The sequence below is a fragment of the Xenopus laevis genome, chromosome 5S (genome assembly GCF_017654675.1).
Source record: "Xenopus laevis strain J_2021 chromosome 5S, Xenopus_laevis_v10.1, whole genome shotgun sequence".
NCBI classification, from domain to species: domain Eukaryota; kingdom Metazoa; phylum Chordata; class Amphibia; order Anura; family Pipidae; genus Xenopus; species Xenopus laevis.
Genome location: NC_054380.1, coordinates 98,975,207 through 98,990,883, shown reverse-complemented (window position 1 = coordinate 98,990,883; position 15,677 = coordinate 98,975,207). Strand labels below are relative to the sequence as shown.

At 37.9% G+C, this 15,677-nt stretch overlaps 1 protein-coding gene across 1 annotated transcript; it reads left to right on the top strand.

Annotated features, from left to right (window-relative positions):
- The first annotated feature begins 231 nt into the window (after window positions 1-231).
- On the top strand, window positions 232-14,221 carry samd7.S (sterile alpha motif domain containing 7 S homeolog). Its single transcript, XM_041564898.1, has 9 exons — window positions 232-309; window positions 5,466-5,643; window positions 6,621-6,747; window positions 7,864-7,991; window positions 8,305-8,383; window positions 11,312-11,979; window positions 12,183-12,304; window positions 12,431-12,541; window positions 13,783-14,221. Exons 2-9 carry the CDS (start codon window positions 5,541-5,543, stop codon window positions 14,050-14,052), a joined length of 1,608 nt encoding a protein of 535 aa, XP_041420832.1. The 5' UTR covers window positions 232-309; window positions 5,466-5,540; the 3' UTR covers window positions 14,053-14,221.
- The last annotated feature ends 1,456 nt before the right edge of the window (window positions 14,222-15,677 follow it).

Genomic DNA, 15,677 nt, shown 5'->3' with positions numbered 1-15,677 from the left:
ATATCTGCCAGCCACTGTACCTGTACATTTTTAATTCATACAAGTGGCTTTTTGCTAACCTATTAGCAATAGCTATAATGGTATGTATATGAGAATGGGTTCCATGCACAAATTAGTTCACTCTACTGGAAATCCTACACATGCTCTTCATAGACTGAGTCTTTAAAAGCTGGTGTCTCCCTGTTAATCTGCGCATAGTAGGTTTAATCTTCTTATCATTTCAAGAGACTTTTTATGGACATTTCTGCCTAACGTGAATCCATTCCTGGATGGGTGTCCTCTGTGCTATTAAACAGAAAAGATATTACTGTGAGTATTGACAATTTTGTTTGTAATAAAACATTATTTCTGTTAACTTGTTGGGACAGTAAATATGGAGATTAGAGATTAAGACTAGTGGTGCAACACAACCTGTCTTATGTGATTTCCAGTAGTGCATACCTGCCTTGTGTGTTCATACACTTAATTTTATACTGTAAAAAAATTACAAATCATACATACAGCAGAATCATTTGAATAATTCCTATAATTAAGTAGAATATTATAATGAATATTGATAATTCAGTTAAAGGCTCTGCAACGAACAGCACAAATGTGATAATGTGGTTACGGCAATTTCCAAGCATAATGATTTAACCAGAGAAAGGCAGGGGTTATTTTAGGAAAAATCATTCTGGTGCAAATGTATAATCCCTTGGAAAATACAGACATTTTTGTTGTATATTGTTATGGCTGTGATCAATTCTCATAATCTGAGAAATAGTCTGAATACATTACACAATAGTCTTCCATATGTCAGCACCTTTACTTGGCAATAGTTTCCCTTTAATATAATTAAATCATCATGCTTGGGGAAAGTTGTGCTTATTTGTACAGAACAAATGTGCTGCTTCCCTGCATCATTATCAAAGAAGAGGGATTTGAGTCATCCTATTATTTATTAGTCAATGGACACAGATTTTGCTGAATTTCTGTTTGTACTTCTTTCTGTTCTCCTGCTCTGTCAACAAAATTGTACTTTCATCGTTCCATGTTCTCTCTAGGGAAATAATTTACTGCTTATATGTGAGCAATTAACCGTTTTTACAGGAAAGAGGTAAATGTATAATGTTCCTTAGTGCAATATTATTTACATGAATTCTGCCTCTGAATTAGCCAATACTGTTGCCACCAAGTTCAGGTGTTTGCTTATCACAGTTTGGAAAAATTGATACTGGGAGTTACTTTGCATCAAAATGAACACAGTTATCCCAAAGTACAATGCTACAAATTTGTCTTGTTATTAGCTGGTGTTATTTACTCAAGCATGAAAAGCTAAATTGCATTCTTTCAAGCCATCTGCATTATCTGCTATAAAATCTTGTTACTTATTATCAATTAATTCAGTCATAGCACATTTATAAATATCATTGTTCCCTAAAAGAATCACTTGTTTTTGCTGCTTATGTTTAAAAAAATCTAAGACTAAGACTATAAAATTTCTGGCGTACAGTTCAGCCTGTTGTGTTAGAGAATAAGCCCCAATGTGTGCAGAAAGCATCATTTTTTTGAAAGCCTTTTGGTAGTAAAAATGTATAAAATATATATAATCATATATCAGTGTCTTTATTTTCCCCCTGTTTAGACTAAGACTAGGAATATATGATGGTTTTTGAAAAGCCAGGAGCGAACAAGTGTTTTATACCATTACATCTATGTCTATAAAATTATTCATTGAGGTATATAGTGAGCAGGGGCTGTGGCTCTATACATGGGATGGGGGGTAGGGGACAGTGGGGCTCTGCTTATTCTGCCTATGTTTCTGCACAGGGTAGAAGGATCTTTGGAATGGCTCACTACAGGTATAGGATCCATCTGGAAACCCCTTATTCAGATAATTAATCTTTATTGGAGGCAAAATAATCCTATTGGGTTGATTTAATGTTTAAATGATCTTTTGGTAGATCTAAAGTACGGAGATCAAAATTATGGAACGATTCCTTATCCAGAAATGTTCTGGTGCCACACCTGTACTGACACTCTCCAAGTACTGACAAGACAGAATGGTTGAAACTGCCTTTAGAGATTTTTATTATATTATTTCAGCTAAACCCTGCCCAGGAGGGAACAAAAAGGCTGGAGGAAAAAGCTATTTGAACAGGGATATGTTTATAGCTTCTGGTGCCCTAGGTCATTACAGAAGACAGGTACAAACCTTTGAGAAATGTGTAATTGAAATAGTATGTCCACTCATTGTAGCCCCCAGACTGAGCTGAAACTAATTTAAAAATATTCAGGCCTTCCAAGAGTATGTTAATAAAATCATGTATGTGCTTATGGAGGCTTATGGGGATTCCTTAAGGCCCAAATGATCCCTTTTTTTTGGTTGTTTTCATTATATTATTTTAAAAATATCACATGAATAAAATGTCAGATTCAGGGAAGGAGCACTGATATTTCTGGGCTAGATGGTCTCTCAGACAAGACAAAATAAAGTAGGTGTGAGATCTGTTGCTCCTGGCAAAAAGGGTTCACTGAGGCTAAGACGCTCTAAGCAGGGATTATACTCTTCTTATCTGCACCAGATACTTAACAGTGGCAGCTTATCAGAAAAAGGTGCTGCTCCTGCTCGAGCACTCAGCAGATGGTGTCATGAATGTCACAGAATGCCACAGTGCCATTGGGTGTAAAACCATCTTTGCACCACACTTGCTTTGAGTGTAGGTAAGTTTCCACTGTTGTTACCACTTTTTTCTTTCTACATATACTGTGTACAATTCAGGGACCAGAGAAAATGAGTAAAAAAACATTTTTATTTATATAAAATTAAAAAATGTATATTTGCAGCTCCATCCATTGGGCAGATGGAAATACAAATATACATTTTTTAATTTTGTACAAATAAAAATATTTTTATCTAATTTTCTCTGGTTCTTTGGATCAGTTTGAGTGGCCCTGCTTCTTCTTCACATCCTTTGCTGTACCACTCCCTAAAGCTGGGGATCTGGGGCTGGTGATCCCGGACCACGTTCACTATTTTGTGAGTCATTTACAATTTATTCTTGAGCATCGTGTTTCTCCCAACTATTGACATGAACATAAGAGGCCATTTTTCCTCTTCCAAATAACAAAAGAAAACAGTATGGAAGCAGCCAGTTTGACTCAATCTGCTCAATCTCAATCTCGAGCAAGCAGTTGTGCCACTCAAAAGTATAATAAGAATTCACCAGATCCATCATTTTTATATTTAGCCAAATAACAAATCTCCACAAATGATTTATTAAAAAATCTAATTAAAACCAAACCTTAAAAGTAAATATTAGCATCATCTGTTATTTAAAATTTGCCACTTTCACATGGCATGTGACTTTAAAATTCAAATTCTGTTTGACTGGCCAAATAAACGTGGAGAGAGTTAAACATGTGCCTTGCTTGTTGCCAATGCTCTAGACAAGAATTCAAGCCCTCCAGTTGGACCTACTCACCTCCTGACATGATGCAGTTTCATTGTATATAATATGCAAATGTTTAATCTAAAACATGCAGATGACATTTAGTCTAAAACATGCAGATGATCTAAGACATTGATATAATTGTAGAAATTAGTGCTTTTGAACTCTTTGACCAAAAGTGCCCCCTGCTTTTATGAGTTTATTCTGCAGACACTTGTGCTTTTCTGCAGTCAATACATCAAGAAATGTCCACTAGGTGTCAGCACTGTGCTGCATTTCAGCAAAGCTGAAAGTAATTCATGAGCAGCTACAGAGCACCAGGGCCCTTGACAAGATTAAATAATTTCATCCTCGTCAGATCAGACAGATGAACAAGAGTTAAAGAAAGATAAACTAGGGGTAGTCAAGAAGAAATAGTATGTGCCAAAGCACCCCCTTCTGTTGCACCATAGGTACATGCCTCTTCTTCACCCTGATTGTGGCCCTGAATAGGGGACAATCTTGGCTCTAACAGGATCTTTCATGAACCCAAGCCAAAGACAGTTCCTATGTGTTCTTTCTTATTTCCAGCATAAGACTATATACATTTGAAAACATTGAGTTTCTTTATCTAGGTGTCAGGTTCTACGGTGGGCCCCAGAAAGACCAACAATGAGTGTATTGCCAACTGTAAAGTAGTACTTATACAAACGGGATAGATAGACAGACTTAACATGTTTGATAGGTACAGTGGTTGAATTATTGATTCAGTAGTTAAACAGGTTAGGTACCAACAGCCTGTGAATCAGCCAGTCATACATTATTATGATCTGGCAACCTGCATACCTCCCAATATTTTGGAAACAGAAAGCGGGACAAAAAAGTTGGCGCGAAGCGTGGCAAATTTTTTTTGACCATGCCCATTTTGTGGCCACTCCCCCTAATTACCATGTTCATTTTACAAAATTTGACAGGTTATGAAAAGTTTGAACATATTTATGTGGGGTTTTTTTTCAGTTCTTACAGTTTTGCTAGTGAAGGTGAATTGCCCTTTAAGCTGTGAGTCTAACTTTTACCAAGGGACCTGTTATAGAAATTGTTACAAAAGTATCTAATCTTCTGCTGTGGCTGTTCTGGGCTCTCTGCCAAAAGCCAATTAAGTTAGAAACTTTGTTTCTTTTTATGGCTGTTCCTTACAAACGAGGGGCTGCGGGTTGAGCTGTCAAAAGAGGGACTGTCCCTCTAAAAACGGGCAGTTGGGAGGTTTTGAACCTAGCCACTCCTATCCACCTCCTCAGCTTATTGGCCTGACATATTCTTTTTTTTTCTTAAATATATATTACAATTGCTTACCTGTGTGCCACTGAGCCCCCTCAACCTCCTGCCCCCTCTAGGCCAGGATGTCCCTCCTTTATATTTACACTGGGGCCACAACTAGGAGTAGGCAGAAGACGCACCTGCCTAGGGCACAACGGTAGGTACCTACTAAAGTGTCTTCTGCCTATCCCAAGTTCGCTGCCCTCCCCTCTGCCGCTCTGGACTCCCTCCCCTGTGCTCCCCTCAGCTACTGCGTATAAACGTTGCGGTTGGGCACCGCGGGGGTTCGGCTGGATTTTCTAGGGCACCTTGTCAGCTTGGCCCGGCCCTGATACTGTGCACAGAAAAGAGCCCAAAATTGCACTGCATACTTTAGGTGAGGCCTTACCAGGGATCTATACAGAGCGGGACTGGTACCAGAGACACTTGTTGTGCCCCCAGACTAATATACTGAATATACAGCATGAGTTCTGGTGGCTACAGCATGTGTGTACATATGACACATATACAAGAGTAAAAGACACACATGTGTACACGTATAACTGGTAGAGAACTGTAAGTGACGAACTCCCCTTATATTATTGATAATTCCAATGCAATAATAACCTGTCTGTTACTGGGTGGACCCAACTGAATCCTAGATTCTTGTTTCATTTTCTGAATGTATAAAGGTACAAGATGTAAAGCAAAATGTCTTCATAACATTCTATCAAGTCTATTCTTATGTTTATATTATAGAGGCAGTTTGATCCGAATACGTTTGGCATTCCTGTTGCTGTGGTACCAGATTGAGCATTCCCATATTGCTGTGGTATGACCCCTCGTGATCACCTGCAGAAAATGTCAATAATTGGAGAGCAAACAAATGTAGAAGGGAAACACCTGTACCAGCTCACAGGATGCATGTCCACTGCAGGTAAATAAGTCTGCCCTATTTCCTTATGTAAGAGTGTAGTGTAAGGTTCTCGGAGTACCATCTGTTTCAGATTTGGACTGGGCGTGTGTCATCCTTCATTCGGTCACTCTGTATTTGGCCTCCAAGAAGCAAAACACCATAATTTGCTGTGACTCAGAAATCCAGGGTCTGGATGGAGACGGAAAAGTTGATTACTCCATTTCCTTCTAAACACTTGGCTTTCACTGGCAAGACGAAAGGAAAAACATTTCAGTATATAATAAATTAAATAAATGTTCCTGCTCTAGCCCATTCACATTGCCTAAGTTATTTCACTACCAGCTAGGCTGTGCATTCAAGCACAACTCACAGGCCTGAAAGGACAGCCAGTGCAGCCATTGTCTATGTCAGAAGAGCAGATATGTTATTGCTAGAAGTTTGACAATCTAGATTTTAATTGAGGTCAGCACAGTCATTTAGTAACATGAGCAATATTAATATTAACAGCTATCCAGCAATTCTTAGCAACCAATTAACAGTTGTAGATGCAGCACAAACCCACTTAATATATATATATATAATATATATATATATATATATATATATATATATATATATATATATATATATATATATATAGATATATATATATAGATATATAGATATATATAATATAATACACAAACTGTAGATGTATTGTCTGTGCAGGATGGTAAAATCTGATTTCTAACCATATAACAATAATTTCTACCAATATTTTGTTTCACATATAAACATAGAAATTTTGGTTGAAAAAAGATAAACGTCCATCACCTTCAAGCTTTGGTCTAAGTGAAAACTGCTAATTGAGCCTAAAGAAGGCAACATTTCCATCTGAAGCTTTTGTTTCAAAGTGGTAAAAAAAAATTCCTGACTCAAAAAGGCAATTGGATCAGAACTTGAATCTCCTTTGTGTTAAAAATAGTCAAAAGTAACCAGTCTTGTTTCTTTCTATACAGAATTGCGTCAAAGGCAAGAGATAATGATGAGAAACCAGATGATGGCAAGCAACCCCCAAGTTGTGGTACCTACCCAACAGAGAATGCCCTTGTTACAGTCCCAGTTTGAGCACCGTATGCTAGAGAGGTAGTAAGCACTGCTACACATTTTTTGCATTTTTTGAAATTGTATAAGCCAATCAAGAGGGCGGCAGAAAAGTGAAGGGTGTATAAGGATAAACGATGCCCCTTACCAAGGCAATCTTATGTCATGGGAGGTTTTTGTTTTTTTGTCTTACGGCAGATTTTGATGTGTATTTAAAACTCTAAGCCAATGGATTTTATGAACGTGAAAAAAATGGCCTATGAAAAAAACTCAGCTTATTGTTTGGCAGCCCAAGCAAGCACTCTGATGTTCATGTTTGAAACGCCACTAGAGAGACACAGTCTGTGACAATGATTATAGGCAACAATCATCAGTGTCAGCCAGCAGTTAACGTAATATATTGGGGATATGTAATGAGCAATGGATAGGGAACAGTCAGCACTCCAGTTTGTGTATCTGCACTGCTAAGCATCTGTTTAACTTCTAAAGGGATGATCAGAGTTGTAGATTTGTAATAACTGGAGTTTTCAGTTTCTTAAAATATATGTATATATTGTTAACCAGTATAAGAGGAAACAAGCAGCACATTATCTTAATGTCAATGTGAAATGGACAGAGGGCTGTGTGTAGATTGTAAATATGTATCATCCTGTCTTTATGTTTACATGCCTCATGCTACACACATAGCATTGCCTTCATACCAAAACTGATATTTAACTCTCACATAAGGAATTATGAATGGGGACATGCAAATCACTCCCTATGGCCAACTATGTATCCAGAACCGCTAGTTTTATAGCACAGATACAGCCTAATAGTTCAGAGACACATATCCAAACTTGCAGACAGCCTGTTTTAATCTTGTTAGATTTCATCAGTGCAAGATATTGGAACATGGCTTCTGAGTGACTAGGATTTGTAGAGTAGCGAAGCAGAGAACTGACATGGTTAGGGTGAGATGGGCTAAAAGGAGCCAAAAAGCCCTTCACTTACAAGACATGCAGCGTAAAGCTTTCTGAAAACAGAAGGTATTTATATGCCTCATGCTACACACATAGCACTGCCTACATACCAACAATTAAGCTTTGATACATTAGTGCATTTTATTATATAAATAATAAATGTAATATAATTGTGTCTGTTACCCCTGATTGTTAGAGACTTGTTGCCATCTGGAGACCTAATCCTTCCCAATGACACAAGGCAACTACATGTGGCATCTCAATTTGGTCACTCGCTTCCTGCACATCCAGGCTTACTCTCCAACAGAGTCTTTTCAAGTCCAGGTAATGCCAAGGGCCTCATTGTTTGTAATCATATACAAATATATATCATTGAGAAGTACCATGACCATAAATAACTTTAATTTAGGACAAAATATTAGATGTTAAAAAGGAGGTTAAAAATGACCTCACTCTCTTGCATCAATACCTGCCACCGTTTCTTCTGCTTCCTTATAGAACAAATCTCTCCACTACATCTATTCATAATGTGATATCTCCTAGGTCATTATAGACTTGTATCTTCTGCTGCTGGTAGACTAAAAGCAATATCTCTTTTCTTCACATTCCCAATATATTTCTAAAATTTGTTTTCAAGGGTACAGTGTTCTGCAAACAGACCCTATGGATTTTGCGGCTAGGAGACAGGAACTGTTGCAGAAACATAATATGAATAGGTAAGTTGACTTCCTTCCTAAGCAAGGGTATGTCTATCTGCTTTCTGTTAAATTTTCTGACGCTTTCCCTAGTTGCCCCATTCTAAGCCCCTGTTTTGTTCTGTTTAGCCAATTCTGATCAATTTCTGAAGAAACGTGTTGCCCTGCATAAGCAGTAGGTGTTTTGGGTTGTAGGAGAATGCTAGGAATCAGTGCCCACTAAAGATAACGTGTCTGTGTTTAGCTCATCTGAGTGTAGATGAACCTAAGATAATTAAATAGCAGTTATAGTTATACTATGTAGTTTCCATCTTCTATGGATAGGGTACATTATGAGACCACAGGGTAATAGTGATACTTGATACCAATGTTGTTAACAGGGAAGAAAAATTACAGAAATTGAGATCAGTGGCTTTACCCATGGATATGGCAGGTTTGAGTATAATTGTGTAATACATATAGATGATAGGCTTTATATTGTATGTTCATACATGATGAAAGCACCACATACTCTAACTCCCTTTACTGATGTCACAAGGTACTGTATATGCCTGTAGTTAATTAAACATATAAGGCTGAGATGATTGTTTTTTTAATTAAAAAAAAATACTAAAATATTGCTTTTCTCGCTTTATACACTGTTTTATATTAAAAAGTCATCAGTTTTATTATTAAATTGCTTTAAAGCACAACAAAAGCATTGAAGAACAGAATTCCAGAGGACCCTTATTACCGTGTTTTTTTTTCATACATATACTGTTAACTGAAATTTTCTATTTGAATATGTAGTTTATGCAGAACTCTCACTTTGTGTTTGCTTTGCAAATATTTGAATCCATTGTACAAGATCACACTGTTTTTAGCTGGTTTTAACCATGAAACAGTAAATATGTGTATGTAGATTTTTCCACTGGCTCCTCAAAAGAGCCGTTTCAAAAAATGAAACTTCAGTTTGTGAGTAAAGAGACATTAGGGTTCATTTACTATGGGTGGGGTGCAAGTGCTTAATTGCTACAGGGTGACAGCTTGACCCCCTTAAATGAGAACTAAAGCTTAACTAAAGAAGTAGGCTAGAAAAGTTGTTCATTATGATTTGGGTTTCTGTACCAGCCCAAGGCAACCACAACCCTTTAGCAGGGAAGATCCGTGTCTCCAAAGATGCCCTAGTAGCTCCCCATCTTCTTTTCTGCTGATTCACTGCACATGCTCTGTGCTGCTGTCACTTATTGAGCTTAGGGACCCACTCACAATATACATTACACATAGAATATAAATGTCACAGTATAAAGCTGATTAGTAATTTAATACAGATAATTACTACATGGCAGCACATAAACCAGTACAATTAGCATCAGAATTGAATAATCAGCACTGTAGCATCAGCTTATATTACAGGACAACCTCATTTTCCACTTGATCATTTGCGATGACCCCTAAGCTTGGATTCTCAACAGCTGTTCAGAGCCCACTGAGCATGTGAGTGTCACAAACACTTTCCAAGATGGTGACCCCCGGTGACAAGTTTGAAGTCCTGGATCATTGCTGCTATTGAGAAACTGAAACTTTAGGCTGGTGCGATAAGTTCAGTATATAAAATTTGCCATTTTTAGCCTTGTTTATTTTTAGGGTTTAGTTCACCTTTAAAGCTCATACTCTTAGAACTTGCCTAGCTGCTCCTAGCTGGTGCTTCTAGGCAATGCACTTGGTCCGGGTTTTTTTCATTGTATTTGATTTCATGCTCCAGAATATCAGACATCTTAAGGCGAGGGCTGGATACTAGGGCTGGATACTAGGGGTAGGCAGAAGAGGCACATGTCTAGGGAGTAGCGCTGGGGGGTGCTAGTTACATACCTCTTGCCTGCATACCCCTATAAATCCCTCCAGTACTGCCTGCTCCTCACTGCTCCCTGATGTTCCCTTATCTCTCCACCCTCATCCCCACCCACCACTGCGTCTGTTTTGCCTCTTCTGCTGGATCATGCACCTCTTGTTGTTGTTGTTGTTGAGGTACTCTGGAGCTACCACCACACTAAAAATTATTGTAATTCAATGGTTCCCCCAGCTTCAATAAGTGCAGAAGATTTGCCTTAAAAAATCACATGCTAATGGTGTTAAATAGAGAGTGATCCACAACTTGCCTGATTTTTGAACTAACACATGCTGAAATAAATTTGTTTTTGACACATCAGGCACAACAGCGATAGGTGCAACTATCAGTTCAGCAGTATATATGCTGGAATTGTGTGAAATAACACATCATCATGGATACATTTGTGTCTGAAAACTGCACACTGCCCTGCCATTCATAAATAACCCTTCTTGTATATTCTGCAAAAACATTTTCCCATCTATTCACATTTTGGTTTAGTGTATTCAGTGTAATTTTATGTAGAAAGTGTTCTTCATTTTCGAAAATTATGCAGAATTTGCAGACTAAGCACAGATATAATTATGTACCCATTGTAGATTGGCAACTCCACTGGGGACAGGGACTGATTCAGATATTCGTGGTTTATCACGTGACAGTTCATGGATGAGATTAAATTCACAGAGAAACATTTTTCCCCAAATTCAGTTCCAGTTTTTTCCCATAGACTTCAACAGAGTTTAAACAGTAAGACACATTTTTCTGAATTGAATTGTACCTCAAATTGAATAACATCCATGAGTTTTCATGTCATAAACCTTTTTCTTACTTAATTGAATCTGACCAATTATATGTAACATTCTGGGCAATGTTAGAGCAATTTTAAACAATAATTATAAATTATGATTCATGTCTGCTAGATTCACATGCTCGGACTTTTCATGTATCTAATATTGTTTTAAGGCCCAGATCCAGTTTTATATGTAGAACCCCAAAAACTTGTTTAGATGATCATGCTCTTTCAAATAATTTGCTCTTAATCAATAATTTGCCCTGAGAAATGTAATTATTTTTTTCATCAGAATGGAACTGGAAATGAATACCATGTATCCGCCCAGAGAGATTGATAAATCACAACGGAAAGGCTTTGCTGATTTTGATGCACCATTTCTTTTCCATGGGATTTCATCAAATCCAATGGCAGTCAGAGGAAGGCAGATGGTTCCAGAAGGTCACCTTCCTTCTGATGTGTTTGTACATCGAAATGCCTTTGAGAGTCTACATGGACATGCAATGTTAAAAACTGCCAGCCCATACCCTTCCATGAGCAATCTACAGAGAGAACGAGCTCGCAGGCCAGGCAGAAGAGCTGCCAATCAAAAGGCCATAGACAACCATATAAGTGTTTCCAAAATACAAGCAGATAATAAGCCACCTTCCCCACCTGTCCCTACTGATGAAGAGAAGGATGAGAAGAAAGAGGAAGAAACTGAGACCATTTCCAAATTCGATCAGGTAAAGACAGAACTACAGTCTGCCTTAGATAAGAGTACTTCTGAATTGCAAGATCCTCAAAAGAAGAGAAACCAGAATACTCCAAGAGAAATAGTGAATGGCAGGAGTGAGATGGACAAGGGACGGAACAATCCTGGAATAGCTTTTGAGGATAGATATATCTACCAGCCTCCTGTCCACCTCTCATCTGCTCCATATAGTTTTCCAGTTGCCATGAACTCACCGCTGCTACCAGGTAAGTGGACAGAAACCTTATAGATGTTTACCTTTAATTAACCCTTCACTTGCTTGTTCCTCTTCACTGCTCACTTAAGGCTGACTTGTATACATGAACTTTACCTTGAGCCATCAGCATCATGTTAATTTTATGCCACAGCATGTGAAGTTCTTCCATTGCACTTGTTTGCTAATTGAATCCTTTTTGTATTGTTTCTAAAGGCCCCCAAAGTCTCTTTTTAACTAGAGAAGATTTACCGTCGATGGAAGACATTCGCAAATGGGACTCTCAGGATGTGTATAACTTCATTCTCAATCTTCCAGGTTGTTCTAGTTATGCACAGGTAAATGCTACCAACTAAAATGTTGTTGGTATATTAGTTGTAGATTATTTAATATAGCCAGCACTGGAACGAAATAGGTTTTTAAGTTAAAACATATTTTTCTCATAAGCTCCTACTATTTTTTAGGTCTTTAAAGATCATGATATTGATGGATCAACATTACCACTGCTCACAGAAGAACATCTCCTAGACACAATGGGACTTAAACTTGGACCAGCACTTAAAATTCGGTCTCAGGTATCATACCTACCCACATTTGGTTCACCAAAAACAGGACATTATACGGTCTAAAAATTGAAGGTGATATCGGCAAGTAGTAATCGGCAAAACCAGGAGTCAGCAAAAAGTGGTTATTGAGTATTGCATAAGGCAGGTAGTTCCATGTAGTTTATTGGTGATTTGCAGGTTGTCCCAAGTTTACCTGCAGATCGGAAAGGGTTCATGACGACTTCCGCACACAGGGTGACAGGCAGGTTCCGGTTGAGTTGTTCCTTACATTCTCCCTGCCTGTGATCTTCCTGTGCTGACTTCTTCCTCCAGCAGCATCTACTTTTAGGCGTATGTCTGCCCCGCCCCACCCCATTTTCAGGATGTCAGAGATGGGTGAACACTTGGGGATAAGATTAATAAAATCGATTGGGCAGCGTTGTAAACTGCTTTGAATTCCAGGGCCAGAAATCTACCTCAGTGGCATGGCTAAGGTAGATCAGTTGGCGAGGTGTATGAGCCTGGCAGCTGCATTTATTTATGGACTGGAGTGGTGACATGATAAAACGTATGTGTAATACATTTATTAAACATGCCATACAACATGCCTTTACAGCTGTTCTGTTGGTATGTATTCTTTCATATGGAACCAGATTCTCACCAATTTTCCTATAGAACAGCTTCCACATCTATGCACATAACTAATAGGTGCAGGAACGTATAAAGACTTGGTATGCCCAACCTTGGACAACCAGAATATAGAATATTAGCATTAAAGTTAATAAAAGTAAGTGCATAATGTATATGGAAATCTGCTATTGTAACCCATTATGCCCTATTTCAGCATTTTATGGATAGTTAATGTTGTCAAACGTATTATTTTCCCAAAATGTTCTGCATCTGTTTTGTTTTGGAGCCACAAATTAGACCCCTTGATTTGTTACTGATGCAGTTGCCCTATAGTATGTATTTACAATAACTTGGTGCAGGAATCTTAATCGATGGATTGAAACCATAAAATAGATCCCAAAGATACAATTTAAAACTGTAATGAATCTGGGTCCCCAAAGAAAAAGGTTAGAGAGAACTGCTTCAGTAGAAATTGATGGCCAAGAGATGTCTCATGGTCTAGTTTGCCAGTGAGCTATGGATATAGATTTTAACCCTACACAGAAGCCAATATGATAATATTGACTTAGGAGAAGGTTTAGCAGATCAATTAAAGAGAAAAAAAGATGATAAGTTATTAACACTGGGATTATCATTTACAGATCTCCTGCCGTTTAGGCAACATTTTTCATATGCCAAGCCTGCAAATGACCAGACCTATTCCATCCACTGCACCAGTGGCACCTGATCATTCATCTGAAGTTGTGTCACCACTTCCTTGCGTTAACAACGGTGACATTGTGCCGAGTCCTGACCCCCAGGACCAAGACGCACTGAAGCTTGCTGAAATAATAATGCCAGAAAATAAAGAGAATCCATGTGATTTATCAATAGGACAAACTGATTTCCATCTGAACTTATTAAAAAGCTGACCAATTACTTTTAAAATGTAAATGGAGGATTTGGTACTTTTTAAGCTGTATCAGGTATTCACTTTAAATGTGACTGTAACTGGAATACTATACTCCACCATCAAATGTTGTCTTTGTGAAGCACATTATTTAAGCATTAATTTCTATGATATAAATTAAATATGTATAATAAAATATTTAATATAACAATAGGAATTTGTACTTTCTGTCTGCTACATGCTTGCACCACAAAAATAGAAATATCTATGAAACAGCTTCCTCTACTTCTTTGCCAACATTCTTTGTTCTTAATTACACGCCATGCAGAATCTTTATTTCAAGCACTATCCTCTTCTCCCAGTCCCTATCCATAAACAGCAGACCAAACAGTGGGTCAAATCCAGCTTGTTCCAAAGGGGCATTTTTAGACTTGGCATGAGAGAAGTACATCCAGTCATGAAGGAATTTTCCAGCAAATATTTGTCATAGCCTTGATTGTCCATCCCTACAGTATGAGTCCATGTTTGGCCAATAAGTCACAATGATCATGGATGATGTTATAAACATATAGTTAAATATAGGCATATATTACATTTATTCAGTATTTAAAGGCTGCATTTGTGTGTCCAGCACTTGCTGCACCTCTTCTGCTACAACAAAGGTTAACATTTTATAGGTGTGTAGAGAGCCATGAATGATCTTTATTAAATATTCATATATTTTTGTTTAGCAACTCTCTGCCAGCTAAAATATACTGTGAAAAAACAGCCCCATTTGCCATTGGCAGTACAGTAAAGGGGAATTAGCTAGTATAATAAAGTGGATAGATATATACACACGGAACATTCTTGCAAATAATGGTACACTGGCTGCTATGACCAATAACAGATCATATAATCATTATACAATGAGGGAAAGAAGAAGTCACACCAAAAATGAGAAGCAGTGGGAACTTTAGCCCCATGTACAATAAATACAGTGAGAGGCAGTGGGCTAAATACATTAAACACAATGCGAGGCAATGAATTCTGACACCCCAGACCACCTTACCCTTCCTAAAAGCAGGTTTCCTGAAGGCTGGAAAAAAGATTTCAGCATTGTTTGCATTGCTAAAAGTGCTCCATTGCCTTGTGGTAGACATGAGAACAACACCCAGGCAGGAGAAACCCTGCTTTGCTATTGCATGACCTGGGTCGTACTGAAGTACAATGGGAAGGGGAGACCATTAGCTTATCATAAAGCAGTTCTATTGTGCAGCACTGGCTCCTTCTCAAAGCTCAGAATCAGGGTCAGTGCACTGAGATGGCTGCCTACACATCAATATTACAGCTAAAAAATAATACATAATTTGTTGGTTGAAGAAAAACATTTTAAGCAGTAGAGTGAATTTTTGTATTATTAACAGTTTAATTTAGAAATAATAACTACACCATAAAAATCATGACAGAATTCCTTTAATATACTTAACCTGAATTTTATCTGGTTGAATAATCACTCCAGCAAACAGGCAGCAAATTGGATATCATTTTTGGGTTGCTGGATTCAGTGACCCCAGCAACACAATGACATTTTTGACTACAAGTTGGGAATAGGGAGAAACTGAAGGTAACAGTTATAAAGTAAAACTAAAGAAATAATGGAAACCA

What these genes read in the sequence shown, in the direction of transcription:
- samd7.S (XM_041564898.1), top strand. Translation starts at nt 5,541, where the DNA reads ATGACCCCTCGTGATCACCTGCAGAAAATGTCAATAATTGGAGAGCAA. An exon ending in GAACTCACCGCTGCTACCAG is followed by an intron (nt 11,980 to 12,182) that starts GTAAGTGGACAG and finishes TTGTTTCTAAAG; the next exon opens with GCCCCCAAAGTCTCTTTTTA. An exon ending in CACTTAAAATTCGGTCTCAG is followed by an intron (nt 12,542 to 13,782) that starts GTATCATACCTA and finishes TATCATTTACAG; the next exon opens with ATCTCCTGCCGTTTAGGCAA.